The following is a 25,643-nucleotide window of genomic DNA, read 5'->3' as shown; positions in this document are numbered from 1 at the left end:
GACGATGACCTGCTGTAAATAAATCAGGTTTTTTCTTTTACAGATACAAACATGGATTCATTAATTACCTGTTTTACTTTCTACATGGGGAATAATTTGCAAAGGCGATGACCTGAATGTGTAAACATGTAAAAGTTTAACATAATAAATCCCATTAAAAGATAATAAAAGTCTCTGTGTCTGAACAACACCCCCCAGATCTGAGCCCATTGGTTCCTACTGAAGTCTTTAATCTTTAAAAACACCTCACAAACATATATTTTCATTTAAAAAAAAAAAAAAAGCTCTGTGAGTTTCATCGCACAGGTTAAAGCTTTACTGTACTGTTTTATCCAAATACAGCACATGATTTCGGACAAATTACTGATATGTTATCCGGTGTAGAGGCTGAGAGTTTGCAGTCGTGGTTAATAATTCTCCTCCGGCTGATATCTGAGAATGAACAGAGGGAGGCAGCGGGGCTCCTCCATGTCCTGGTCCTCAAAAGGAAACAAGCTCCAGCCATGCTGCTGAAGTCTCTGCTGCTGGTGCTGAGCTCTCAGTGCATCTGGGCCAGAAAGTCTGAGCCATCCCTCGGTGAGGGGGACGCCGGTTTGTTCAGGGGATCGGACAAATACGACTTTGCCATCGAGGTTCCTGCTGCAGGGATGGAGTGTTTCTGGCACTTCGCACACCAGAGCGGAAGCTTCTACCTGACCTACATGGTGAGGATTTTCACGGTGAACCCGTGGGACCAGGTTTCATCTCGCCTGCAGAGATAAATATGTTTGTAATGTGCAGTGCTATTGTAAAATGAATGCACCAGAGGAGATGTATCTGAGCCTTTATGTTGTGTTTGTGTTTTGTCGTCAGGCTTATCACACTGACTTTCAAGGTGATCCAGTCTGACTTGTATTGTTACCCTGTCTCACCAGGCTGGAACTCATAGTACATGCATGCTGTCATTAAAAAAAAGAGACTTGGATCCTTGTTTTCGTACGTGGATCACTGAGTGATCGAGATTTGATGGTAGGAGTTTTTAGATCTTAAAGGTCATGAGAAGCTGCCGTCAGTGCAAAGCTGCAGAACCCAGCTCCACGGTCACAGTGTGACTCATCCTCAATGCCAAACACATGGGTTTGTCTCAGCAGGTGTGTGTGTTTAATGTGTGTCTGTGAACACAGGTACAGTGGGTCTCAGGGATGGCCAGCAATCACCGGCTCTTTGTGACAGTCAACTCACCACAGGGTTCACTCATGGCTTCGAAGAACGAAGCCGTGGGTCAAATGAACTTCCAGACTGAGGTGACAGGTAGGATCAGCTTCAGTCGCCGCAGGTCGTTGCACCGTGTTTCCTCTGAGCTCACTGCAGTTTCCTCCAGCAGGTTTTTACCGGATGTGTCTTGGGAACCACAACAACCAGTTTGGACGAATCAGGGTCTTTGTGAACTTCGGTGTCATCTATGAAGGATTTGAGGAGTCAGAGAGAGAGATGGAGGAGGGGGACAAAGTTCTCAACAGCACTTTGACTGGTATTGAGGTATTTGTCTCAGTTCAAGTCAATTCAAGATTTTGGACTCAACTGTAATTGTGACTTGCTTTCTAAAATCAAGAAACAGACAGTCTGAGTCTGCTCCACTGATAGTTAACACCAAAAACATACAGCAGCCAGAACCATGATGGTGTAGACTGCACCTCTCACCTGTAGTCTGCAAGACACTATAACACAGAGCAGTGAAGTTAAACTAATAAATGCACCATGTCTGGTTTTAGGAGAGTGTGCAGAAGCTCCAGAATCAGATCTTCCACATGTGGCGTCACTACAACTTTGCCCGTATGAGGAAAGGGAAGGATCACTACCTCCTCCTGTCCAACCTCAGCTACGTCAGCTGGTGGTCGGCGACCCAAAGCCTGGTCATCCTCCTGACCGGATACCTTCAGCTCCTCGTCCTCAAGAGACTCTTCCACACAGACCCCGGCAGGCCGAGATGCTGAGAGCAGATCACCTGCCACATATATAGTGACATACTTCTGGGAAAGATAAAGATCACCCTCTACAACGTTTCATTAAAGAGCAGGCATTTGGTTCCTGAATGATCTTTTTTGTGTCTACAAACCAACAGGAGATCAGTAATCAAACAACAGTGTTCATAAATATTCAGAAATATAAATCACCACTCAGTGTCGTCCAAAATATCCAACAAACCGTTTAGGCTGTGTGTTAATTTAGTCATTCAGCCTCTCAGTGTTTTTACAGTGTGTTGTCTCCAGTTATCTCTCAGATGTGTCACATTGCCAATCTTAAAATAGACTTATCTCTTATTTCTCTGATATGTCTAGTTAAACTGCCCACTAAAAACTCTCCAGTGGGGAGAGACCTCACCCGCACCACAGCATCAGGAAATCTGACACACAGAAAACAGAGACTCTAGGACAGAGGCAGTCTGTGTTTGCTGATCTGTCCAAACAGATCAGGACACAAGTCACAGACCTGGGAGCACTCACTCTGAGGACTCACTCTGTACTGGGCTTCCTGAAAAGTCTTTAAGAAAATGACAGTTAATTCAGAGCACCGCAGCCATTATGGATTATGACTCACACAGAATGAACTGTGCTGACACGACCTTCCTCTGTCAGCGTAAGAACTCTCAGATCTTCCTCCTTCTTTCTTTTACAAGTTCCTAATGTTCCCTACAAGAAAGCCCTGGTGTGGCTGTGGAACACGCTCCCCTCGGAGCTTAGAACAATAAACTCCCTCTGTAATTTTACAAAGAAATTCAATCCCTAATCTTTTTAGTCTGGCTTCTAATGTGGGGTTGTCAGATATTCATCTATTAGTTTCCTCCGCTGATTTTAGTGTTAATGATTTTAATGTTTTAAAATCATAATGTTTTACATGTAACCCATGTAAAACATTTTCATCTGTTTTGATTTTAATCCTGTTCTATGGAGCACCTCGGGCTCTATAAATAAAGTCATTATATAATTATATGCTGATTGGAAGCTGGACTGTACATTGGAGACTTTTTAAACAAGCAACAAAAGTTAACGCAATTCACCTCAAAGCACATTTGAACTTGACACTCATCAACACCATTATCTGTCAGCCTTGGTTTTGTGTGGTATTGGTATTGTGTGCTTGTTTAACCTGCATATCCTATAGAGTCAGATATATGGTCAGACAGAATAAATGGACTTCTGTCTTCATGTTTAGTGGCTGTCTTCTCTGTCCTCTTGATGTGAGTTCCTGAGTGCCCACACAATCTGCCCCCATGGACTCGAGCTCGTACATTACCCTGAACGTGAAAAGCAGGTTTAACATATGAACAGATAGTTGTAGTGCCTGTGCCATAGAGTTGGCATGGTGTTATTCATGCCACAGGTGTTTTCGGATAAAACGGTGGGTGAGAGCAGGGAATTCATGATGGTGCTAAAACGCCACATTACTTTCGTTTTCTCTCACTTCCACACCGGGATTCAGACAGACTGCTCATCAACATCCACTGACCACAGGTAGATCGCTTTTCTTTATCTTTTGCTTTTTATCAGATTTAACTGAACATTTTATAACTGCCCTGATTTGAGATCTTCCATTGTCCTATAAAAACTCTTTGTGGGATGAAAAAAAAAAAAATCTGCACAGTTTTGAGCTTCGTGACAAAATATTTTTCAGATAATCCAAATGGTTTTCAAATGGTTTTCATTGTGCTCAAGAACTGTGAGATTTTTTTTTAATGCACATTAAAGTCTGTCTCATAACAGTAAGCAAGTGTCCGAGTAAATGCTGAAATTGGTTTTGCTTACTGCTTATACCTCACGTTAAAATTTCTTAAAGCAATTTCACAAGGGACAACGGCCACAGTCCTGACAAATACATTCCAGAGTTCATCTGAAGCTAATAATAATAATAGCTTTGATCAGTCTGAAATCAAACATGTCGTTGAGATTTAGTGTCTTTATTGTACCAGATTTTCACAGACAGAGTTGAGGTGGAAAGTTAGAAACAAATTTTCATCCCTTAGTTTATCTGAAAATTTCTGAAAGTCCAGCGATGACACACGTTATGAAGCGCTCAATAGAGACCTATGCAAACATACATACATACCTACAGATAGACTGACTACAGATAGACTGTGAATTTGTACATAAAAATGTGTATGTAGGCTTAGTACAAAACGTCATACCGCAACCTCCGTTCCACCAGCAGCAATATCCTCCATACCCCCAGAACTAATCTCCGGTCAGTGGGCGATCGAGCTTTCTGCTCAGCTGCCCCCCACCTTTGTAACTCCCTTCCAGACCATCTGAGGGCCCCACAGACTGTGGCTTCTTTTAAAAAGGCCTTGAAGACCTTTTTCTTCAAGAAAGCATTTTAAACTTATGTTTTTGTTTTATTATACTATTGTTTGTGATTATGCTCTTTTAACCTTGTAGCACTTTGAGATTTGCTTTTAAATGAAAAGTTCACTATAAACAAAATTAATTAAAAATTAATTAAAATTAATGATGCTGACTCATAGAACAGAAGCATGCAGGAAGCTTTCACCACTGTGGGACTGGTTTACTGTCAGATGTCACAGAATCTCCACCCATGTCCCGGCCACAGCCACCGTCACAGCTTCATCACAAAGACAGACGCGACAGACACCGTGATAACAGATTCAGACTCTAATTAAAGAACATTCCAATGCTTTGACTCAGTATGTAGTTTGGAGAGTCAGCTCTCAGAGACCGTGAACAGGGTTGACAGATGTGAAAACGATTCTGTATCAGTGAGATAGAAAATTGACGCACTTCAGAGTGGAGACTCCAAACAGCAGCAGCGAGCTGGGAAATTTTTTCTTGACATTAAATTCGTCACTTCAGCTTCAGTTCACGAGATTCAGTTCAGGTCTTCAGTTACATCTGTTTAACTCGTGGTTTTGTTCATCTCAGCTCCATTAACTTCTCTTTATTGAGGCACCATTACGTTTCATTCCAAGCTAACCGCTCCTCTGTCTCTACAGCTGATCATGGACAGCGTAGATCTTACCTTGAGTTTATGCACAGCCATCTATGACATGGTTGAGAACACGAAGGCCAACAAAGACCGTTGCCAACGAGTCACCCAGAGAGTCAAATCCCTGGAGGACCTGGTTCGGACCATCCAGCAAAGGGGAACAGGTCAGATCTCTCCCACTGTGGACAAGGCTCTGAGGGATCTTTCTGACACTCTGCTTTTTGCCAAGGATATTATACTGAAATTCGGCAAAACTAAGGGTGTCAAGAGCTTCCTGAATAACAAAAACCTCGAAGAACAGTTCTCCAAAGTGAACGAAAGACTCACTGACAACTTCCAGATCCTGTCCGGGGCCCTGCAGATCGAGCAGGGAAACATACTGTTCAGAGTCTATGAATGTGTTGCTGTACCGAAACAGGCTGAGGGGCAGCCTGTGACCAGTGGCATGGCCCCTCTGCATCTGCCCATGCCAACAGCCCCTATGCCTGCCCCTATGGCAACAGCCCTTATGCCTGCCCCCATGGCTACAGCCCCGATGCCTCCCCCCATGCCTGGGGTCCCGATGCCTTCCCCCATGGCTACAGCCCCGATGCCTCCCCCCATGCCTAGGGTCCCGATGCCTTCCCCCATGGCTACAGCCCCCATGCCTCCCCACATGCCTATAGCCCCAATGCCTGCCCCCATGGCAACAGCCCCAATGCCTCCCCATATGCCTAGGGTCCCAATGCCTCCCCCGATGCCTACAGCCCCGATGCCTCACCCCATGTCAATGACCAGCCCCACAACCCCGATGCCTCACCCCATGTCAATGAACAGCCCCACAACCCCGATGCCTCACCCCATGTCAATGAACAGCCCCACAACCCCGATGCCTCACCCCATGTCAATGACCAGCCCCACAACCCCGATGCCCCACCCCATGTCAATGACCAGCCCCACAACCCTGATGCCTCCCCCCATGTCAATGACCAGCCCCACAGCCGCAATGCCTCCCCCCATGTCCCTATCCAGCCCCACAGCTGCAATGCCTCCCCCCTTGCCAGCGCATCACCAAACTCCCGTATCTGTCCAGTGCATCAGGCCACCTACCATGCCTGTGCGCTGCGTCATGTCCCCAATGCAGATGTCTAGCCCCATGAACACCAGGCCTCTAACTGGAACCATGGCCCAAATGCCTCTCTCCACCAATATTGTCTCTCAGCATGTCCGTGCTGCAGTGTCCTCCGTCGTTGTCTCCCCCAACACAGCCTCGATGCCTCTCACCAGACCTGTTGTAATAAATACTATAAACACTTATGCGTTAAGATGAGAAAAACATGCTCTAAAAACTGTTTGAAAATATTTCTGTGATGCATGACGACGAAGAGGGAAGGGAGGAAGGAAAAGGCCTCTCACCACGCCTTTCTCTAGATTTGCTTCACCCCTTCTTTCTCAGGAGATGCAGCCCCCACAGGAAGTACAACATTTTCAAATGATGAAAACAAATCTGGAATCAGAAGCCGATTCATTTATAGTTAAGTAGCACTGACCAACTGACTGGCAGACATTTATAAATTAAAAAGGATCACTAAATTTATATAAAACCCGTCGTGCTCGTAAGCACAGAAAGAACTTTATTAATGCTGCTGTAAAAGAATTTGTCTCTGAACTCAGAATATAAAAGAGAATGTTTGTTATTGTTTTTACTTTTTTTTGCTCCTCCATTTATTCTGTTTGTATTCAATTTATTTACTCTTCGTTATGATTATTTTTTCATGAGAAGCACTTTATTGCTTTATGTGCTGTATAAATGAAGTAATAGATAAACATACTGGTGACCAATCATTTCTCTCCACATATTTGTTCACATATTAATCCTGTAAAGCACTTTACATATATATGTATGTCATATGTACAAAAAACACAAATCCATATTATCATTTTAACAAGACTGAGAGGTGAACTGTATGTAAACAAAACAATAAGCTGTTGTTATAACATGTTACAGACAACCCGTTGATTATTAAAGGAACCACTAACCCCAGCACCTGAGGGTTCACTTTGAGTTTTTTCTCCCCTGATTTAAAGCATGTCTGCCAACTATATCCTAAAGCTGTAAATGCATTCATTTAACCCTGAAGGATTTTCAGTTCTTTTCAAACTGTAACTGTCTGATAGAAAACATCGTCTGCTCGCAATGTTTTGCCTCATTCACTGAGGCAAAACACTCAGAGGTGCAAAACTTTTGATTGCAGAGTGAGTATGAAGCCAAAGAGATAAGGCAGCGAGGAGAAAGAGCAGGAAAAGCAACTGTGAGTCTGTGAAGGGAAAATCTGTGAAGAGACATATTGGACAGTGCAAGGGTTCATCTGATTGTCGTTCAGGATTTTATCTTATCACCTGGAATCTTCCTGGAAAGATCCCCTTCATCAAACAAAGTAAAATAATGACTTCATCATTTTATCCGACAAATCAAATCAGCAGCTTTTGATGTGATAATTCTGCATTTGTCAAGAGGTTTACTAATTAACCTAATGATAGTCATTAAATACCCTTCATTTATTTATTTATTTATTGCAGCTGATTATTATTTAACATGCACTTAGTGAACTGTCAAACACACTTTCTGACAAATGTATTCACCAAACTAATATCAATATTGAATCATCTATTTATGAAGCAATCATATCTCACAGTTAAGAACCAGAAAATTCTCAGAAAAGTAAAATACTCAGAAATATGAGTCTGCTATGGAAGCGAACAATTTTAGAACATTAATATAAAACTAAAATATTGCAAAAAAAATATTCTCGGGCGTGTCAGAGCCTGAGATTAAACCCTGAGGGGGGAAGAACTATAACTGCCAGAGAGAAAGAGGAAGTTGTGAGCAGCAGAGGGAGGAGTTGAAGTCCACAGGCAAGGCAGTTTCATTTTCTTCTTGCACTCACTCAAACACACGGTATACACGGGTCAAGACAAACAGCCTTGCCTGACTTCGTCTAACAGGTAAATAATCTTTCTGTTTTTGATGATCTCTGCCGGCGGCTCGTTGTGTGTCCTCTGGTTGTTGACTGTGGGAGCAGGTTAGTCTGCTGCAGATTCAACATTTAGATCAGGAGTAAAACAAATCATTTCTCTACAGCCGTGCTTTACAGCAAAGCTACGCTGTGATGTGGGTTTGCGGTTTGACTAAAGACAAACATGTCACACAGCGTCCCACCCTCAGGTTTGAGCCTGACACAAAGGCAAGTTATTCCCTCCAGGCCAGGACAGAGTGGTAATCAACTCTGTCCTGTTCTCAGTTTCCAACAGGAATTTTATGTCTCTGGAACGTCTCCTTCTGCTTTCAGTTTAAGGTGGACTTTTACCTGCTCACACGAATGAATAGACACAAGATAAGGGACAACACTTTATTAACCACTTTATGTTCCAGCAGCCAGTTTAGTCAGGTGGTTCCCAAATTGTTCAGTATTTGAAAGTAGTGAATAATATTAAATAATTTGTGACTTCATTGATCCTTTTTTTTCTTCAGTGACACCCTAAACCCACCATTTAGGTTTTGAGTGAAATATCTGATTGTGATGGCTCTAATCTGAAAAGTGCTAAAGATTTAACCTGTGAAGTTTTACTTTCAGTCTTTGAGGCAAGACAAGTCTTAGCAAATCCAAATCCAGAGACCTGAGATGGTGTTTACCAGCAAACACCCTGTAACTAAATCAGTCTGAACATCATGTCACATCAAGTTTCAGTTCCTGCTGTACAGAACTCCACATAACAACAGTTCAGGTCACCTCAGTGCTGACAAAGTCATTTTAATCAAATTCATTCCAGCCCAGTTCCTTATAATTACACCGGGCCTGTTAGGTTGTAAAAAAGAGGTATTTTACAACTTTCTATTGAAGAATGAATCCCAGTGAAAACACAGGATTGTAAATATTCCCCTGTCAGTGGGTCATCGTCTAACCTGGAGTTATTTTGTATTCAGCTCTGATTTATTCCAGCTTGTTGTCATAAGTTAATTTCCTCTGTCTCTCCAGCCAGTCATGGACTTTGTGGAGCCCATCCTCTCCATTGCCTCACAGATCTACACCCTGGTTGAGACTGTGAAGGCCAATAAGAAGCGCTGCCACCGTGTTTCTGACCGAGTCAAAGCCCTGGTGGACCTGGTGAAGTCCATCAAACAAAGGCAGGGAGTCCAAGCTTCTGCTGATGTAGAAAAAACCCTCAAAGAACTCTCCATCACTCTGAAATCAGCTCAGCAAACCATCAAGAAATACGCTTCGGCCAACTGGGTGGAGCGCATCCTGAACTCCAGCAGCCACGGCGACGAGTTCAACAGTGTGAATGAACGGCTCAATGATGCCTTCCAGGTGCTGTCTGTAGCCCTGCAGCTGGAGCATGGGAACGGATTGTACAAGGTGTTTGAACTGGCCTACAGAGAGAAAGAAGATGAGGAGGATGGCAGGAAGGATGACGAAGAGCTGAAGACATGTGAGGGAAAATGATTTTGACTTTGATTTAGTAATTCCTCTATGTCCTGAACTAAATGACCCCAGAACAAAAGCATTTACCAAACCTAAGAGACTGAATTCTGTCAGTCTTTCTTAAATTCAGTGAAAGAAGTCACAACTTCACACTGACTCCAAACCACAGACTGATTTCAAATAGACAAGGTCTCAATTCAAGTTGGATCTTCATCAGGTTTTTCAAAATCAGTCCTGGATGGACTTCTATTCCCTCAGAAGTGTCCGTAAATCCACATCCTGATCACTTACAGACTCAGAGTAGAGAGCTTTAACAGGATTCAGAGTCTGGTTGCCTTTGTGTCACCAGTGTTTGTTTGTTCCCCAGTGCTCCAGGAGTATATGAAGGACCAGCAGGAGAAAATGGAAGCCATGCGAAGAGAATTTGAATCTGTCAGAATCAATGTGGAAAAGATGGTGGAGATGAGTGAGTTCACCAAAACACAAGCTTCTGCATCAGTATTATAATTCCAATTAAAACTAGATGCTGCTGCTGCAGCGGTGGCGGCTGTCATACTGATCGCATAAGAAATAATGGAACTGTCATGGTCATAATAATATGTTTAATCACCACCAATATTTTTAATATTCTGCACTTCAGTGAAGTATGAATAAATGTTATTTTTAAAAACTGAATTTTGCCCACCTGCTGGTCGTACACACTTCAATGTGGACACATTTAAATACCTTGATCAAAATCAGATGTTTCAGTGTTTTACAATCGTATCAACTTAAAAGGTGACGATATGTCAGTGTTGTGTTCACGACCTGTTTCTGCTGCCTATAGACATCCAGAGAACTCAGCCATTGCTGGTTAAATTGGCATTTTGAGATGTGACATAGCTGTTATTGGGAAAACACTGAATATGATGGAGAATCGAACCTTTGTTGTTTTGATAATGGGCCATTCTCCCTCTTTTCACAGTGAATAAGCCCCGTGCCACCAGGGTGGACATCCGAATGATCAAACCAGACGAACTCAAGTACGGGCTTCCAAAAAAGCCCTTCATGGAAACTTCGACCTCTGAGGTCTACAAAGGACAGTATTGTGGCTTCACAGTGGCCATCAAGAGATACAAGAACCCGGTGACCACCAGCCCAAGGTCTGTGCCTCCTTTTTGATTGGACAGTAATACAAGTGTAATTTTATGTGTTAACTTTAAAGTCCAGGTGTAGACTGAAAAGTGAGGTTTCTTTTAACATTTTAACCTTTTTTTCTTTGGTTGTTTGTTCAAATCCAAACAGCAGGTCTCGGAGTAGAGAGACCTTGTAATAAGCTACTTTGAGCTCTGTCTTCGTGTTTGCTCATTTCCATGGTGTTTTCAAGTATGACAAACATTATAACTGACACATTTTCATTTTCACCCTATACATTCTCTGCACATGTAGGGAGGTACGGTCTGTTTTCAACAAGGAGGTTGAAACCATGAGACGGTTCGAGTCGCCCAACATCCTGCGAATGTTTGGCATCTGTGTCCAGGATGAGGAGGGTGAGTAGCAGTGAGGATATAAATCACAGAATCACATAGCACCTTTAAATTTATGATTATGTGTCCCTGTGATTACTTGTAGGACCCAACCCTGAGTTCCTCATTATCATGGAGTACTGTGAGAAGGGAAGTCTCCGCCAGGTTCTGGACTCTGACTCGAAACTGTCCTGGACCAAGAAAGCCCGAATGTGTCTTGAAGCAGCACAAGGACTCTACCGGTCAGTCTCCAGTAATTCATTATCTGTCTGATTATCTGGCAAATTTAAATGTGCAAGGTGTGAAAGCTCCACAGAGTTGGTGAGAATTCTCTGTGGATTCAAAACTACAAATCAAATCTTCAGTAATTTAATTGATTAAATTTACAATTAATGATCTCATTTATAATAATAGTTTTTCCTGAGTATCTCTGTTTTCTCTCAGCCTGCACCAGACTGAAGAAAAATGTAAGGTTCATGGATGCATCAACAGCAGCAAGTTCCTGGTGGCTGAAGGCTACAGAGTCAAGGTACTGAAGTCACTGCATGGTGGGACTGATTTGAACCCACTGAGAGGTGGTATATAAAGGGTCTGGGGACCATGAATGAAGCCTTGATGTGTTCATTTTTTGTTTTTGCAGCTGGGAGGTTTTGAGCTGGCAAAAACAGAGACGTCACTGAGAAAGCAGGCAAAGGAAAAAGAGGCCAGGTCCCTGTACTACTCCTCTCCTCAGAGTCTCAACAACATCAACTACCCTTACAGCAAAGCGTGTGAGATTTACAGGTCAGATACCACCCAGGGATTACTGTGCACAGCTGCACAACACCGACAGTGCACCATTTTTAAAATCATGGGAATCATATGGCACCACACTCTATTAAATCATTATGTATTAAGTGTGGAAAAACAGTGGATGCCGTGGGGAATGGGCCAAGGGTGGATTTTTTTATTGTACATTTTAATCACATTAAACCACAATACTAACTACAACTTTAACTACATTTTGTGTTAAATTTACAAACAAATCTAAAGGAAACATCAAAATCAGCACATTTAAAATGTTGCTGTTGCTTGTTGAAGATGACATCTAACCGTTGCCAGTTGTCTGGCAACGTGCTTTGCAGTGAGAAATGCCTGTGGCCGGTGTTTATAATTTCTATTTGGTAATAAGAAGGTTATAAATGTCATTGAATCATTAATAAATGTTCATTGGTTGGTCAGGTTGTAATAATGTAATAAAAGATGCTCTGCAGCTTTTTAAACATCAGCCTGGCAGCCCAAATGTTCTCTTCACTTACGGTTTTACTTCATACAGGTAGCTGCTCAGTACAGCCACAGCCTGATATCGTCCATGAACCGTGGACGAACAACTGAATTCACAAAGATAAAATAATGAATTACAGAATTAAACGATAAAAAAACTTGTCTTTCAGCTTTGGTATCGTCCTGTGGGAAGTTGCAACTCGTAAGAGACCTTTTGAAGGTGTGTATCTGCAGAGCAGCCATCGACATCCAACCCGTTTGACCCGGCTTACCCTAACCCTAAACACATAGATATTTCTTTTTGTCTTGAACGTCAGCTGTTTAAAGAGTTGGATTCCTCTCTCTCAGAGAGCTGTGTCTGTGGTCAGCAGGAAGTCCTGTTGGTCACAGCGGCCTGTTTGGTTTCACGTGTCTGAGAGATACCTTGGTGTTTGGCAGTAATTTATAATCATTAATTTAGCTCTCGTTAATGTGTGAGAATTAACCATTGCAGGCCAGTCAGCAAAACTAGTGTCAGCTGCTAACAAATAATTCTTAGGTTTACATTTACTGTGTTTTTTTTTTTATTTGTTAGTTTATTTAAAGGGCACCATTCAGATAAACATAGATACTAATTCATTAAAGCAGTCACAAATATTATAAATTATTATTAGAAACTCTAACGTCTCTCAGAGGAATGAGTGTCTCTAACTTCCTGGTTATTTCAGTGCTGAGTTTCCCTGGAAACCAGTATAAAACTTCTAATAAGAACTTTTTATAGCCAGTCTCTCCAGTGACATGGTGTTGTGGTCAACACTGTGGTTGTCACCCTCTACAGCAGTTGCAGAAGTGACTGTGCTGCGAGCAGGTCTAAAGTCTGACTGCTTGTCAGCCCCCGTCCTTGGTTATGTTGTTAAATTCAGATTAAAACAGCTAAACAGAATTAACTGAAAGCTTTTTCAGATTATTTTGTTTACAGCCGTACCTTGTGTATCCTGCTGAATAAAAAAATACTATGGAACATTCCACTTCTGAGGATAATGTGTTCTTGCTCTTTCTCCAGATTGTTCATATAAGGAAATCTATGAGAAGGTGTGCAAAGAGAAATTTCAAGAGCCGCTTCCTGAAGACTGTCCTGAACCGCTGGGACATTTGATCAGCGCCTGCCGGGCCTATGATGGCTTCAAGAGACCATCTGCTGGAGGTAAACCAGTTTCTGTCATCAGCTCATGCAAGGCTGTCTTTAGGTTGAGAAGTATATTTAGGCATCAGCAGGTTTCAGCGAATGACTTGAAAATCTCTGTGGAGACAGCTGGTGCTTATGTGGATGAAAGTAACTTCATTGGAAACCCTCACTCTAAAAGAAACGGTTCACATTGTTAGAAAACATCTAAAATAATAATACAAATACCTTGGTAATCTTTCTCTCTCTGCAGTGCTGGTGGACAAACTGTGCAGCGTGGTGGCACAGTTAGAGGAGCAATGAAACTCTTCAGCCTCTTCCTGTTCGTCAGAAGTACTCCGGGTTTCTGAGGGTTGAGAGGAAACACAACTGTAAAAGTTATTAAAATGTCATTTGTGGAAAAAAAAAAAAGTTTACATGGCACTAAAAGCCATAAATCTCCATTTCAGTTTACTGTTTCTCTCGGGTTATCATTTCATACTGCCCAAAACAGGGCCGGGTTTCCCAAAGTCAGTCTTCTCATGCATCTTCTTACAGATGTGGCTTGTGGTTTAAACAGCATTAGAATTTTAAATGAATGTACATTAACCTTTGGGAAGTACTGGTGACTTGGGTCCCTCTGGTGCTGCTAGTGATCTTCAGGGCAACTTGGAGAAACCCACTGAGAAAATGCTGTGATTTCAGAGGTGCTACATTTATCAACAAGCATTTATCAACCACAGGACACCAGGCCCTCACTACCCTCTATATCCTGTCTTCATGAATGAGCAGAAAATCTCTCACATGTACAAACTTGTTCCTCAGGAGATTTAACGCCAGCTCTGAAGGCAGTTTTAACTCCATCTCATCAAACTGAAAAGGCCTCCACCTAGTGGTGACGATTTAAAAAAATGAAATGAAACAGATAGAATCACAGTTCAGAGGAAAAATCATGTTCTTATTTTCAGTGAAATCTTCAATAAAATTGTTCATTTGAACCCAAGTTGCCATGAATTGTGGATCCGTTTATCTCTGTCAGTTTCTGTGTCCATCTGCCTCCCACACCTCTCACCCAGCCTTTGAAATGAAAGGACTTTTTGCCTCTGATATTATGTTTCTCGTGGTCTTTCCATTTCTACATCTTCCTTTGTTTTCACTCTTGACAGAGCAGAGAAGCTGTTTTTTATTCTTTGACTGAGAATTTATTTACTTGCCTTACTATAAGCTTACCTTTGAAGAACAGGTCAAGAGAGTATTTCAAACTTGTTTCCTACAATTGAGGACAAGAATAAAACTTTTCTGCCTCTCTGTGATTTAGGAGAAGGTCATACGTGCTTTTATTTTCTGTTGATGCAGCTGTTTGATTGTTTCGGAGGCTGTAGTTTAGACACCAGCACCTCGGTCTGTGAAACAGTGGCAGTGTGGCTCATCTTCGCGACATACGATCTTCGGCGCTGACGTTGTGGCAGGATGGGGCGGGCGGAGCGGACTGGCGCCGGGAGATTCGAGCCCTGACCGCGGTTCTGAGTGAAATTATATCGCTGTGTGGACTGGAAGTGAACGCACAAACCCGTTTCATCTGCGCCTTTTCCGCAGAGCCATGCTGTTACCTGCTGGGGTGTTTCAGAGCGGCGCCAGCGGCTGTTAAACTTTCGTTCCCGGACAGGTCAGTGTTTGCTTCTCACCGCGCTGCTGCTCCCGCTACACCGCGAGCAGAGCCAGGTCCGTCCGCTAACGAGAGACAGCCGAGCGGACTCGTTTCTAAAACTTATTTCCAATAACGACACCACAGTTAATAACAACAGTGTCTGTGTCTGTACCGACCTCAGTGGAATGTCAGTGTAAGGTCCTGCAACCTCACACATGCTAGCTAGTTTTAGCTCAACCGCCCGTCGTTACCGGGAGATAAAAGCAGAGAAACAAAAAGATTTTTTTCATATGATACTGTATGATGTTGCTTATGTGCTAATCATCTATATCAAAAATCAAGCTGACTACAGCTTGGACAGAATATAAGGAGCTACTCCTAGATTTTAGTGCTTGAAGGCCTCGGTGACCTCGGGCTCTACTTCGGTGCTTAGCCGGAGAACGCGTCATGTGGCCGGGGGAACGCACCGTGAGGCATTTACCATCACAGATCATCCAACGTTAGCTAGCTGTTCAAGCACAACATGCAGGCTGTGTAACTGTTGGCTTTGCGCAGCCAGCTGGAGCAGAGTTTGTGTCCACTGTGAGAACACCTGTTCAGATTTTCAGCAGCGCTGTGAGCAGGTGACAGGTTGGTTGTTTGATAAAAACTGAATGATAATCTCTGCGTGTGAAACCGCGTCCTCTTGGTGCAGTGTACACGGTTAAACCGGTGCAGTGATGCTCCTGCAGTCTCAGGTTACACGGAGGGTAACTAAACTTTAACAGGAGGAGGAACTTTGTGTTCTCAAGATTATAACACAGAGTCAAATAAGCATAAAGTGTCAGCTGAATTATTTGATAGTGTACTAAATCTCATTAATCATAAAAGAGCAGACTTTCTGTGTTCCCCAGTCTGGTTGTGGCGCAGGGGACAGTTTGGTATTTACTGAAAGCTACACTGACAAGTGTGACACCACACATCTTGATTACAGATTTAAAGGGGTGTGTTAAATATTAGTAGGAGTAACACTTAAATACTAACTGAAAATTTTATTATTATTATTGTTATTAATAATAATAATAATAATAATAATGTATTTATACCAAATTTCTTGGTTACAGAATACTTCACACTGTAAGAAGTGTAAAATGCATTAGTAAAACTTTGCACCAAACAAACAGCAATGCAAAATTTAAAAATACCATGAAAACACATAAAAATGTATATCTTAAAAATTTGAAATCTGCTGTGCAGATGGAGGCCATGGAGGTAGACTCCCCTGCGGAGTTACAGGGAGGAGGAAGTGGGCAGCCTGAGGTTGCTGCTGCAGGCCAGGCTGAGGACGCTGACGGACCACACGTCATCTCGGACTCCGGCAGCAGCACCGAGGTGGATGAGGACGAAGATGATGAGGACAATGGAGGAGGACAGGCACCGGCTCGGGCACCTCCCAGGCTTCCTGCGACCTGGGCGTTCAGTCAGAGGGCAGTGGGCAGGACTGCTGCCACACCTTCAGCAGCTCAGGGGGCACCCATACGGAGGAGACTCAGGTACCCAGAATTATGGCTTGATTTTCTGCTTCACTTGCTCTGTGGAGCTGAATTAAAGTGAATATAATCACAGTCAGTGACCAGCAGGTGAACAGAGTGAAGCATGTAGCAGTTAAAGAGCCACATATTTCCCTCAGGATCTGGTAGAGACCAAAAACAGAGCTAAAAGAGAGAGAATACTGGACTTAGACTCAGAGACGACTCCAGATGACCATGTTGCTCTTTAACTGCTGGATGTGGAAATAAGCTTAAGTTCAAGTTCAACATATCCCCTTGGAAGGTGATATGTCAGTGTTGTGTGCACAGCTTGTTTCCGATGCCCTCTAGCGAATGGTTATTGCAAGTTTAAATTTCAGTTTCTAATGTGGTCTCTTTAAATTCAGATTCTGTGGGCTGTTTCAGACCCTGCACTCTACTCCTGCCACCTGTGTTTTCTGAAAACAGTGTGAGGGTCTAATCCTGCAAAAGGAAACATTAGACCGGGTGTTGTGAATCAAGCCGTTGCCTGTGACTGATCAGCACATGCTGGAGAGGGTGTGAGGGAGAGTCCAATATTGTTGTAACTTTGGACAAAATTCTCCTCTCCAACACTGTAGTCAGTGAGTCCAGCACCCCCCCCCCCCCCCCTTACATGGCTAGCCTTCTTGATGAAATCCAGGACATCTAAGGTATTTCCAGGTCAGCAGTTAAAGATGTCTGTTCACCCTCTAAATGACCACAGTCCTTATTTTCTTCACCTCTGGGGACAGTTTTACAACCTGAAAGAATGGGAAAACTTGTACAAAGGATGGTTTTGGGTGCAGGTTATTTCTAAATCAACAATCCTAAACTTAGTATCACTAAACACAGATACTTTGAAAAAAATTTGCACAGTTTTGCCTTAAGTTTGTGTTTTCCTGAGATTTTAAACCTGTGTGTCGCTCCAGACAGGGCCTCAGGGTGCACTACCCTAGCCAGACTGCAGCCCCCTCCAGAGGCTTCCCTGACTTCCTGCTCCGAGCGCCGGCTGCAAGCGTGACTGAGCCAGAATCCGGCAGCACCACCGAGGTCAGTGAGTCTGACGAAGAGGAGGAAGAGGGGGGTGAAGAAGGCGCGTCTGCCGCTGATGCGCTGCCTGCTGACCCCACTCCGCCCACCATGCCTCACCTCAATGCCTCCATCCAACACACACAACCACAGGAGGCCAGTTCAACCAGTGAGTTGTGTTGTGCAAGTTTTTCCTGGTGTTGCTGGTGAAGAATGAAATAGAGACTTCTGCCGGCCGATTAGGTTTTATTTTCTTTGCAAAGAAAAGGTCAATCAGCACACAAAGCGGTCTGAGTGAAGAAGGACCCCGAACATGGGGAGACCTAACCTTTTTAGCCTGAAGGTGTGTTTCACATCCTTTTGTCTGCCTCAGACAGTGGACATGGACTCCCTGGGGTGTGTTTCACACCTGGGGTATCCTGCAGGATTTTGCATCCAGGTGATAGGTATGAAGAGGTCTAGGCACCACAATCTAATACACAAAAGATCTGATATCTTGGTGAAAAAGAAGGAAGTGGGGTACCTCACAGAGAGAGCCAAATTGTGATTATAAGAGGTGTTAAAGAGGTCTAGACATCTCAGTCTAATACACAAAGGATGTGGTATCTTCGTGAGAAGGAAGGAAGAGAACCAAATTGCAATTACAGTTGCACCAAAATTCACTTACTGTCATCCGATGCTACGTGGCCTTAACTAATCTTTACACAGCAGTGCAGACCTGTCAGGGTCTAATTAAGGTTTTTATAGTTAAGTTCCAGCTGAGGTGATGATGTTCTGTGTTTCACTCTGTGAGTCAAGTGTGGATTTTCTCTGTTCAGGCTCCAGTTCAGCTGCAGACAATGAGACAGCAGAAGCTCAACATCCGGGCGTCCAGGTAACTAACCAGGTAACTAAATATTCAAACCTTCTGTTTATCATATTCATGTCCAGTGTTTTAAAGCAGTTGTTTGTTGTTGTTTTTTTTTTTTTTTAATGTCACTTTTAACTGTACAAAGAACTGAGAACTTTTTGCTGTTTTCTTTAGTGTTCATTCCTTTAACTGTTATCATCTCCATCCGTAGCTGAACTCTGAAGCCTCAGCTTCGATTCAGACGTCACCCAGCGAAGAGACCGAAGGCGACATCTGCACCATCTGCTTTGAAGGGTGGACAACAGCAGGCGAACACAGACTGTCCGCTCTGCGCTGTGGGCACCTCTTTGGCTTCACCTGCATCCAGCGCTGGCTGAAGGCTCAGGGCCAGGCTGCTAAATGTCCCCAGGTCAGTGAGGTCACTGCATCTTAACAGGAAAGTCAAATCAGCCCTCTAAACGTCAAGTTTCAACTACGGTCTTGTAGCCAAATAAAGTTGAATACATCGTTGAAGCTAGAGCAGTGATCTTGGTGATTGAAGGATCGTTTATGCAGCTGTACGTACATGTTGTCGTGATGACTTTGTGTTTACTGACCTGCTGGTTGTTCCTCTGATTCCTCTTTAGTGTAATAAGAAAGCGAAGCGATCAGACATCGTGCTGCTGTACGCTCCAAAGCTGAGAGCGCTGGACAACTCTGAGCAAGAGAGCTTAAAGAAGTGAGTGATGCTTCCTCTGCTGCTCTGCCAACACGCCACATCTGTGGGGGTCGAGCTCGTGTGATGAAATGAGCTGATGAGGTTTAAGTTCATCTCACTGAACCTTCGGTGAAAGAGTTATCGTCGTTAAAAGAACAGTTAGAGTACAGCAAACAAGCATTCATTCATATCATTCATTAGCAATATTAATTATAATAGTTATTGTTGGTAGAGTATTTCTTACTCTGTGTGTGTGTGTGTGTGTTTGCAGGTCTCTGGAGCAGGAGCAGTCCCTGAGGAGGAAGGCTGAACTGGAGTCAGCTCAGTACAAACTCAAACTGCAGGTCGTCACCAGTCAATACGGACAAGTACAACAGGAGCTGCAGGTATCAGTGACAGTTCATTCAACTCTGATGATATTTGACATTGATTTGAGTTTGATAGTTTTGTGGTTCTGGTTTTAATTTAAAGGAATAATTAGTGTAATTTTCTCTTTTTTTAAATGTTTTTAGTGTTTTTCATGTTAATACCAAAGAACAAGACGCTTCGGTTCATTTCACTCTGGATCTTTATTAATGGAGTCTGAAGTGTGCAGCTGGAATAATTCATCACGTTTGCATCTAAAATACAATCAATCAAATATAACAACACTGAGATTAAATAGCATCAGTAAATTGACTCATAAAATACATTGTCTTACTTATATTTCATTTAAAGACAAAATGATTCATTATAATTAAATGCTGAAAGCCTGGCTCATTCCTGACTCCACAGATTTAACGGTGATTCAGATGGTTGTCGGGTCCAGTTACAGAAATGTGTGAACCTCTTGACGTCCTCGTGGTTACAGTCCTCCCTCTTCTCTTCCTGGTTGTGTAGGAGCTGAGGGCCCTGATGGCTCAGGCTGGCAGAGGCTCAGTTCCCTCATCCTCCTCCTCGTCCTCCTCGTCTTCTTCCTCGGTGTCGACCTCACTCTTCGGTCTGTCTCAGAGGGCCGACGGCTCCAGAACGGCTCAGTACAGCTTCTCCAAGGCAGTTTTAGTGTCTCAGGCTGGAGGCTGCAGGGTCCTGTCGTACTGTGAACCTCTGAGTTGCCTGTTGGCCTCGCAGCCTTCCCCTCATTCCACCCTGGTGCCTGGTGAGTGTTGTCTATTTACTTTTGGACCAGCAGCAGCAGGGCCCAAGGACAGAGCAATACCCCCCCATGTTATGTTGATAATGTTCTCAGCAGGTAAACTTCCTGTCTCGTCTGTTCAGGTTGTGGGGTGAAGAAGGTGAGTGTGGTGAACATGAAGGCAAGTCAGTACGTTCCCATCCACAGTAAACAGATCCGAGGTCTGTCCTTCAATAGACAGAACGACAGTCTGCTGCTGTCTGCGGCTCTGGACAACACCATCAAACTGACCAGGTACACGGCACTGATATCAGGTCGCACATCATCTCACACCCTGTGATCTCAGTGACACACAGAGATGATGAGATCGAGTGAGGTTAACATGTGGTATGTGCACTGAGTCTGTGTGTGTGTCTGTGTGTGTGTGTGTGTTACAGTCTGCTGACCAACACCGTGGTTCAGACCTATAATGCAGGTAAACCAGTGTGGAGCTGCTGCTGGTCTTTGGACAACAGTAACTATGTCTACGCTGGTCTGAGCAACGGCTCGGTGCTCGTCTACGACACCAGAGACACCAGCACACACGTCCAGGAGCTTCAGCCGCTTCGCTCCAGGTACACAACACACACACACACACCTGTACACCAACACACAAGGTATTTTCAAATGTATTCACATTTTGAAGAGTGTTTTGGAAACGTTTTGAGCAGCTGACTGTGGACAGGATCAAATCTGATCTCTGATGTGTCCAGATGTCCGGTGGCGTCTCTGTGCTACGTTCCGCGGGCAGCATCCAGCTCATTCCCCTGCGGCGGGCTGATCGCTGGGTCTCTGGAGGGCGGGTGTTTCTGGGAGCAGATCAACGAGACCACATACAGACCACATGTCCTGCCACTGGAAGCGGCCGGATGCACCGACATCCAGGTGGAGACGGAGAGCCGTCACTGTCTGGTCACGTACAGGCCAGGTAGGGTCCAGACGTCCCGTTTACCATGATGTAAAACAGAGACAACAAAGAGCAGGAACTGGTTAAACAGTTCATTTATCAATATATTTGTAGATACATTTTGTCTATTGATTAAGCGGCTGCTTGTTGTAGCTCTGGTCCGGGCCGTATGACAGAAGAACAGATGTGTTTTTACCTGAATATTGTGGCTGTCTGGTTTTGGTTTCCTGTATCAAGCTCTGTCTTTTCTCCTGCAGGACGTTCCAACCCGTCCCTGCGCTGCGTCCTGATGTCTCTGAACCGAACGCCTCAGCAGGACTCCAGTGAACTGCCCAGCTGCTCTTGCTCTCCGGTGCAGACCTTCAGCGCCGGCTCCTCCTGTAAACTGCTCACCAAGAACGCTGTCTTCAGGAGTCCAGACGGTGAGGGGACACTGGTCTGTGCCGGGGACGAGGCCTCCAACTCCACCATGGTCAGTCCTGTTTGTGTGTGTGTGAGTGATCGAGACCAGAGTTGTGTTTCATTTCATTAAAACACTGTCTCACCTTGTTTGAGGTTAAATCCTGAACATTTAACTCAAAATTTGAATTAAATGAATTCAAAGAGTCCACAGTCTAATAACTCCTCAGTCTCTAATTTCACGGTTTATTTATTGAAGTTTCCTAATTTTCCTTTTTAAGAAACCATTTTATCATTTTACCTTTATTTCATTCTTTTTATGTGCATGTGTTGTAATTTTTGAATTGCTCATAGTTGCCTGGTTTTTTAATTCAAAAATAATCCTCATCCTTTTTCTCCTCCTCCTCCTCCTCAGGTGTGGGACGCCAGCAGCGGATCTCTGCTCCAGAAGCTCCCAGCCGACCTCCCGGTGTTGGACATCAGTCCGTTCTCGGTGAACAGGGATCACTTTCTGGCCTCGCTGACTGAGAAGATGCTGAAGCTCTACAGGTGGGAGTGAACGAGGATGACTGTCTGAGCTGTGTGAGCTGCTGCTTTCATCCAGAAACCAGACTCAGTCCCTGAGCACAAGGAGAGGATGCAGACTGTGCTGGAAACCAAATGCTGCTAAACTTTTATCCGGACATTTACACACAGAAAACTCTTGATTAGTGGGAGTGATCGACCCGCGGTGACACTTCACGTCCTTCATTATCACTTTTACTTTGTTCTTTTTAAACCAAACATCCACCATTTTCAGACCATTTTCAGGCTGTTGTGTTAAATTTTGCATTGTTTTTTTTTTTCCCCGTGTCCACAGCTGCTCGTGTCTCCTTCATTTCAACCAACAGACTCTGAAATGTGTTTTTTTTGTCTGATCATCACAGTCAATTTACATTGCAGGATCCAGAATCAGCAAAGATCTCAAATCAAGTCCTCTGAGATTTTTTTGCAATTTCTGTTTTACAGTTGAATTTGAAATCAGGCAGGTGAAAAGAAATGACAGATGTTTGTCTCCGATCTGTCGTTTGTCCACCAGAGGCCACTGGAGTTCATTTTCACTCTGACACTGTGAAATGTGCCGCTCACTTCTTCACAGAGTCACAGTTCAGTTTGATAAGTGTAACAGATCTGTCAGACATGATCTTCACGGTGATGGATTCTACAGATCAGAGTCTGATGATCAGTTTTTCATATCACAGGTGAATAGAAACTGCCTGCAAAGGTTGAATTAACATCAAGATTCCTACAAAAACAGCAGCAGGGTTTGAAAAAAGGTTCACTTCCATCAGGTCAGAGGATCCTTGAATCCACCGTGAACAAGACATTAGAAAATGATCTGGTTTGGCTGTGCTGTGTGGTTTTCTTGTTGTGATCTGAAACTGTGAAAGTGACGTGGCGACGCTGTGGACAAACACACAACCTGACGTCTCCGGATCCTCAGCAGCTGCTTTTACAAGAGGAAGTAAAGCAGGACTGAAACATCCGACTCAGAAGAACCGCAGTGACGATGTATTTTCAACTGAAAAAAAACAAAACAAAGAGCAGACACTGCCGCTCCTGTTGCCCCCCCCCCCCCCACCACCACCACCACCACCACTTCTTCTCACACAGCTCTTCACTGAGGTTCATTTATATCGTCTTCTGTCTGATTTGAATAGTTTTTTTTTCTCTCTGTCCTGTGAAGTGGAACATTAAGTGCCAAAAGACTCTGCTGTTGTTCAGCGTTTTACTTTTCCTGTTTTTCTTTCTAAAGAAACTTGTACATATGTATATTTGCTACTGTTTGACTACAACTTCCAAGTTAATAAAACATATGAGTTATTTTTAATCTGAGTGGACTGGCTTCATCACAGGGAGCTCTGCTGAGTTTAGCTTTAAGGCTGAAGCTCACTGTTATTTTTATTACTCATTAATCTGAGGACCAGTTTCTCTACGAATCGCTTTCTCTATCAAATGTCAGTCACACTGGAGAAGCTGCTTCGGGAGAATATTTGGCTTTTTTCTTGAAAAATTGCTGAAATGATTAATAAATTATCAAAATAGTAGATAAACTTTATGTCTATTGAGTAATCTTCAGTGAGCACACAGTGCAGGAAAAATGTGGTTTAGAAGTCGTCTCTGAGGGAAGAGACACTGGACGAATGTGGTTAAAAGATGGAGCTGGGAAATGTAGGACAGGATGAACTTTGTGTCTCTCTGCAACCTCCTAACAATAAAACTGACAACGTGTGTGTGTGTGTGTGTGTGTGTGTCTGTGAGTCCAGCCTCACAAAGCTGCTCCCCTGACGGGAAACTTCTGTTACTGTGATTAAATCATGTAAAAGCAGAAAACGAATTCATTGTGAGATGCAACATGATGGTGTGAGCAGATTCATTAATAAATGGAATAAAACAAATTCCATGTTGAAATGAATTCACCATTTAAAGACAGAATAAGGAAAATAAATTTCATAATCATATCTTATAATCTTATTTGTGTTTACTCGGAGTTTTATAATCCATCATTGAAATGACGTTTTCGTTCAGCTACAACAATGGCTTAAAACGGTTCATTTCTAAACTGTCATTAAACACTGTTAAAGTCTATCATTACATTAGTCGCACACTAAAAACCAAACCAGTCCCTAAAGTTAAAAATGCTCTGAAATGTCGTGGAAATGTGAAAAAAATCCCAGAATCCTGAGCGGGTCAGCTCGAAGCTAAAATCACCTGCAGATGCATGTGAAAAAGAAAAAAAAAGTGTCATTAGATGAGATGCTGCTTTATTACACTCACAGCAGATCGGTCATTATGGGTTGATTCAGTCTAGAAACATATTTCTGTTAACGGCACAAACCGAGTGAATGCTGCCTTCAGGATGAGCTCGTAAATTCTTAATTTACATTCCAGTAGTGGCAGAAATATAACGTACTGTGCTAATTAACGGTTTTAAGGAAAAGTTTTGCAGAAAAGTGTAAAAATAGAAAAATATATGAATTATTTGTTTATGCTGCAAACTGGTGGGATGTCATTTTATGTTCTCTGCTATAATTCATGTGTTTTTACAACTTACTTTCTTCTGCACGTAACAAAATCCTGTTGTAGCTCTGTTTTATTCACTGGTCCAACATTACATCATTACATTATCATTCACTCTCCACATCTTAACATTAAGTTATTTCACCACAACATATTTCCTATGTGACCGTTCACAATTCAGGCTGCGCTGATGACAACTATCATCTCCCATTAACAAGTGATCTGAGCTGCTTACTATATTTGCTGGTGGCAGCCTTACAGTTCAGTTGAGATGGATTAAAGCGTTTTAAAACACACTGTCCCACCCATGGGACGCTCTGTCCTTGGTGGTACTCCAGGTGTGTTTTGGTCTGTGCCGAACTCAGTCTTCACACAACCTTGACCAATTATTCATTGTTTGAATTCTCTAGATCTTCTGATTGTGTTTGTGCAAAGTATTTTAGGATCCACATTTCAGTGCAGACATACTCGCTGGTATAATCATTTTGGACTAAAAGGACGTGATACAAGTAATGTCTCTGCCAAGATTTTTATTTTGCCGCATCCTGATGCATCTTATTCCTTTGAGCCTCTGAGCTCCATTGTTTTCCAGAAACTATTAAAAACACATCAGCGATCCACACTGTTGCTCTGGGAGCTGAGAGCCACAGACACAGGAAGGAAGTCAGAAAGTGGAGTTGTTTAGGCATCTATACCAGAACCCAGAGATCACATCACTGCTAGTATGGAACATTTCCAAATGATACCCAGACCTGTCATCCACCATATTATTCAGTTTTTTCCCCCCCCAAATGTTCAAACATGAAAATTGGCTGTAACAGTCCAAAGACGAGGTGCAAACTCTGCATCATTTTACTTTGAGCTAAAACAGAAATTTGGTTTCTTGAGTTCTAACTGTCAAAGTTATGCAGTATCAACATTTGTGCATCATTTATACTTTTTATGTGTCTGTATTAAGTAATAATAAATACCGGGAGAAGACGTTTTCATGGTGGCTGTGCGATTGGATGACTCGGAGCATG

General features: G+C 43.1%; 4 protein-coding genes across 4 annotated transcripts; all 4 read left to right on the top strand.

The window, feature by feature from the left end:
- The first annotated feature begins 368 nt into the window (after positions 1-368).
- On the top strand, positions 369-2,007 carry LOC121182589 (transmembrane emp24 domain-containing protein 6-like). Its single transcript, XM_041039184.1, has 4 exons — positions 369-704; positions 1,164-1,290; positions 1,364-1,518; positions 1,752-2,007. Exons 1-4 carry the CDS (start codon positions 369-371, stop codon positions 1,971-1,973), a joined length of 840 nt encoding a protein of 279 aa, XP_040895118.1. The 3' UTR covers positions 1,974-2,007.
- Positions 2,008-3,353: 1,346 nt separating this feature from the next.
- LOC121181571 (vegetative cell wall protein gp1-like) lies at positions 3,354-6,996 on the top strand. Its single transcript, XM_041037510.1, has 2 exons — positions 3,354-3,491; positions 4,985-6,996. Exon 2 carries the CDS (start codon positions 4,991-4,993, stop codon positions 6,284-6,286), a length of 1,296 nt encoding a protein of 431 aa, XP_040893444.1. The 5' UTR covers positions 3,354-3,491; positions 4,985-4,990; the 3' UTR covers positions 6,287-6,996.
- Positions 6,997-7,851: 855 nt separating this feature from the next.
- On the top strand, positions 7,852-14,355 carry LOC121182629 (mixed lineage kinase domain-like protein). Its single transcript, XM_041039235.1, has 11 exons — positions 7,852-7,962; positions 8,994-9,447; positions 9,808-9,906; positions 10,405-10,582; positions 10,869-10,969; positions 11,052-11,187; positions 11,390-11,474; positions 11,586-11,728; positions 12,379-12,428; positions 13,251-13,391; positions 13,624-14,355. Exons 2-11 carry the CDS (start codon positions 9,000-9,002, stop codon positions 13,671-13,673), a joined length of 1,431 nt encoding a protein of 476 aa, XP_040895169.1. The 5' UTR covers positions 7,852-7,962; positions 8,994-8,999; the 3' UTR covers positions 13,674-14,355.
- Positions 14,356-14,829: 474 nt separating this feature from the next.
- rfwd3 (ring finger and WD repeat domain 3) lies at positions 14,830-23,425 on the top strand. Its single transcript, XM_041037666.1, has 13 exons — positions 14,830-15,015; positions 16,234-16,529; positions 17,456-17,724; positions 18,374-18,441; positions 18,617-18,814; positions 19,032-19,123; positions 19,374-19,488; positions 19,982-20,240; positions 20,360-20,510; positions 20,654-20,830; positions 20,969-21,183; positions 21,420-21,634; positions 21,977-23,425. The coding sequence occupies exons 2-13, from the start codon at positions 16,234-16,236 to the stop codon at positions 22,118-22,120; spliced, it is 2,199 nt and encodes a 732-aa protein (XP_040893600.1). The 5' UTR covers positions 14,830-15,015; the 3' UTR covers positions 22,121-23,425.
- Positions 23,426-25,643: the final 2,218 nt, after the last annotated feature.

The sequence above is a fragment of the Toxotes jaculatrix genome, chromosome 5, assembly GCF_017976425.1.
Source record: "Toxotes jaculatrix isolate fToxJac2 chromosome 5, fToxJac2.pri, whole genome shotgun sequence".
NCBI lineage: Eukaryota > Metazoa > Chordata > Actinopteri > Toxotidae > Toxotes > Toxotes jaculatrix.
This window is presented reverse-complemented; position numbering and strand designations above follow the sequence as displayed.

Bases quoted from the DNA above. Each gene is read 5' to 3' on its own strand.
- LOC121182589 (XM_041039184.1), top strand. From the start codon at position 369: ATGTTATCCGGTGTAGAGGCTGAGAGTTTGCAGTCGTGGTTAATAATT. The intron at 705-1,163 runs GTGAGGATTTTC...CTGTGAACACAG, and splicing joins GCTTCTACCTGACCTACATG to GTACAGTGGGTCTCAGGGAT. The intron at 1,519-1,751 runs GTATTTGTCTCA...GTCTGGTTTTAG, and splicing joins GCACTTTGACTGGTATTGAG to GAGAGTGTGCAGAAGCTCCA.
- LOC121181571 (XM_041037510.1), top strand. From the start codon at position 4,991: ATGGACAGCGTAGATCTTACCTTGAGTTTATGCACAGCCATCTATGAC.
- LOC121182629 (XM_041039235.1), top strand. From the start codon at position 9,000: ATGGACTTTGTGGAGCCCATCCTCTCCATTGCCTCACAGATCTACACC. The intron at 9,907-10,404 runs GTGAGTTCACCA...CTCTTTTCACAG, and splicing joins GGAAAAGATGGTGGAGATGA to TGAATAAGCCCCGTGCCACC. The intron at 11,188-11,389 runs GTCAGTCTCCAG...GTTTTCTCTCAG, and splicing joins GCAGCACAAGGACTCTACCG to CCTGCACCAGACTGAAGAAA.
- rfwd3 (XM_041037666.1), top strand. From the start codon at position 16,234: ATGGAGGCCATGGAGGTAGACTCCCCTGCGGAGTTACAGGGAGGAGGA. The intron at 17,725-18,373 runs GTGAGTTGTGTT...TTCTCTGTTCAG, and splicing joins ACAGGAGGCCAGTTCAACCA to GCTCCAGTTCAGCTGCAGAC. The intron at 19,489-19,981 runs GTATCAGTGACA...CTGGTTGTGTAG, and splicing joins AAGTACAACAGGAGCTGCAG to GAGCTGAGGGCCCTGATGGC.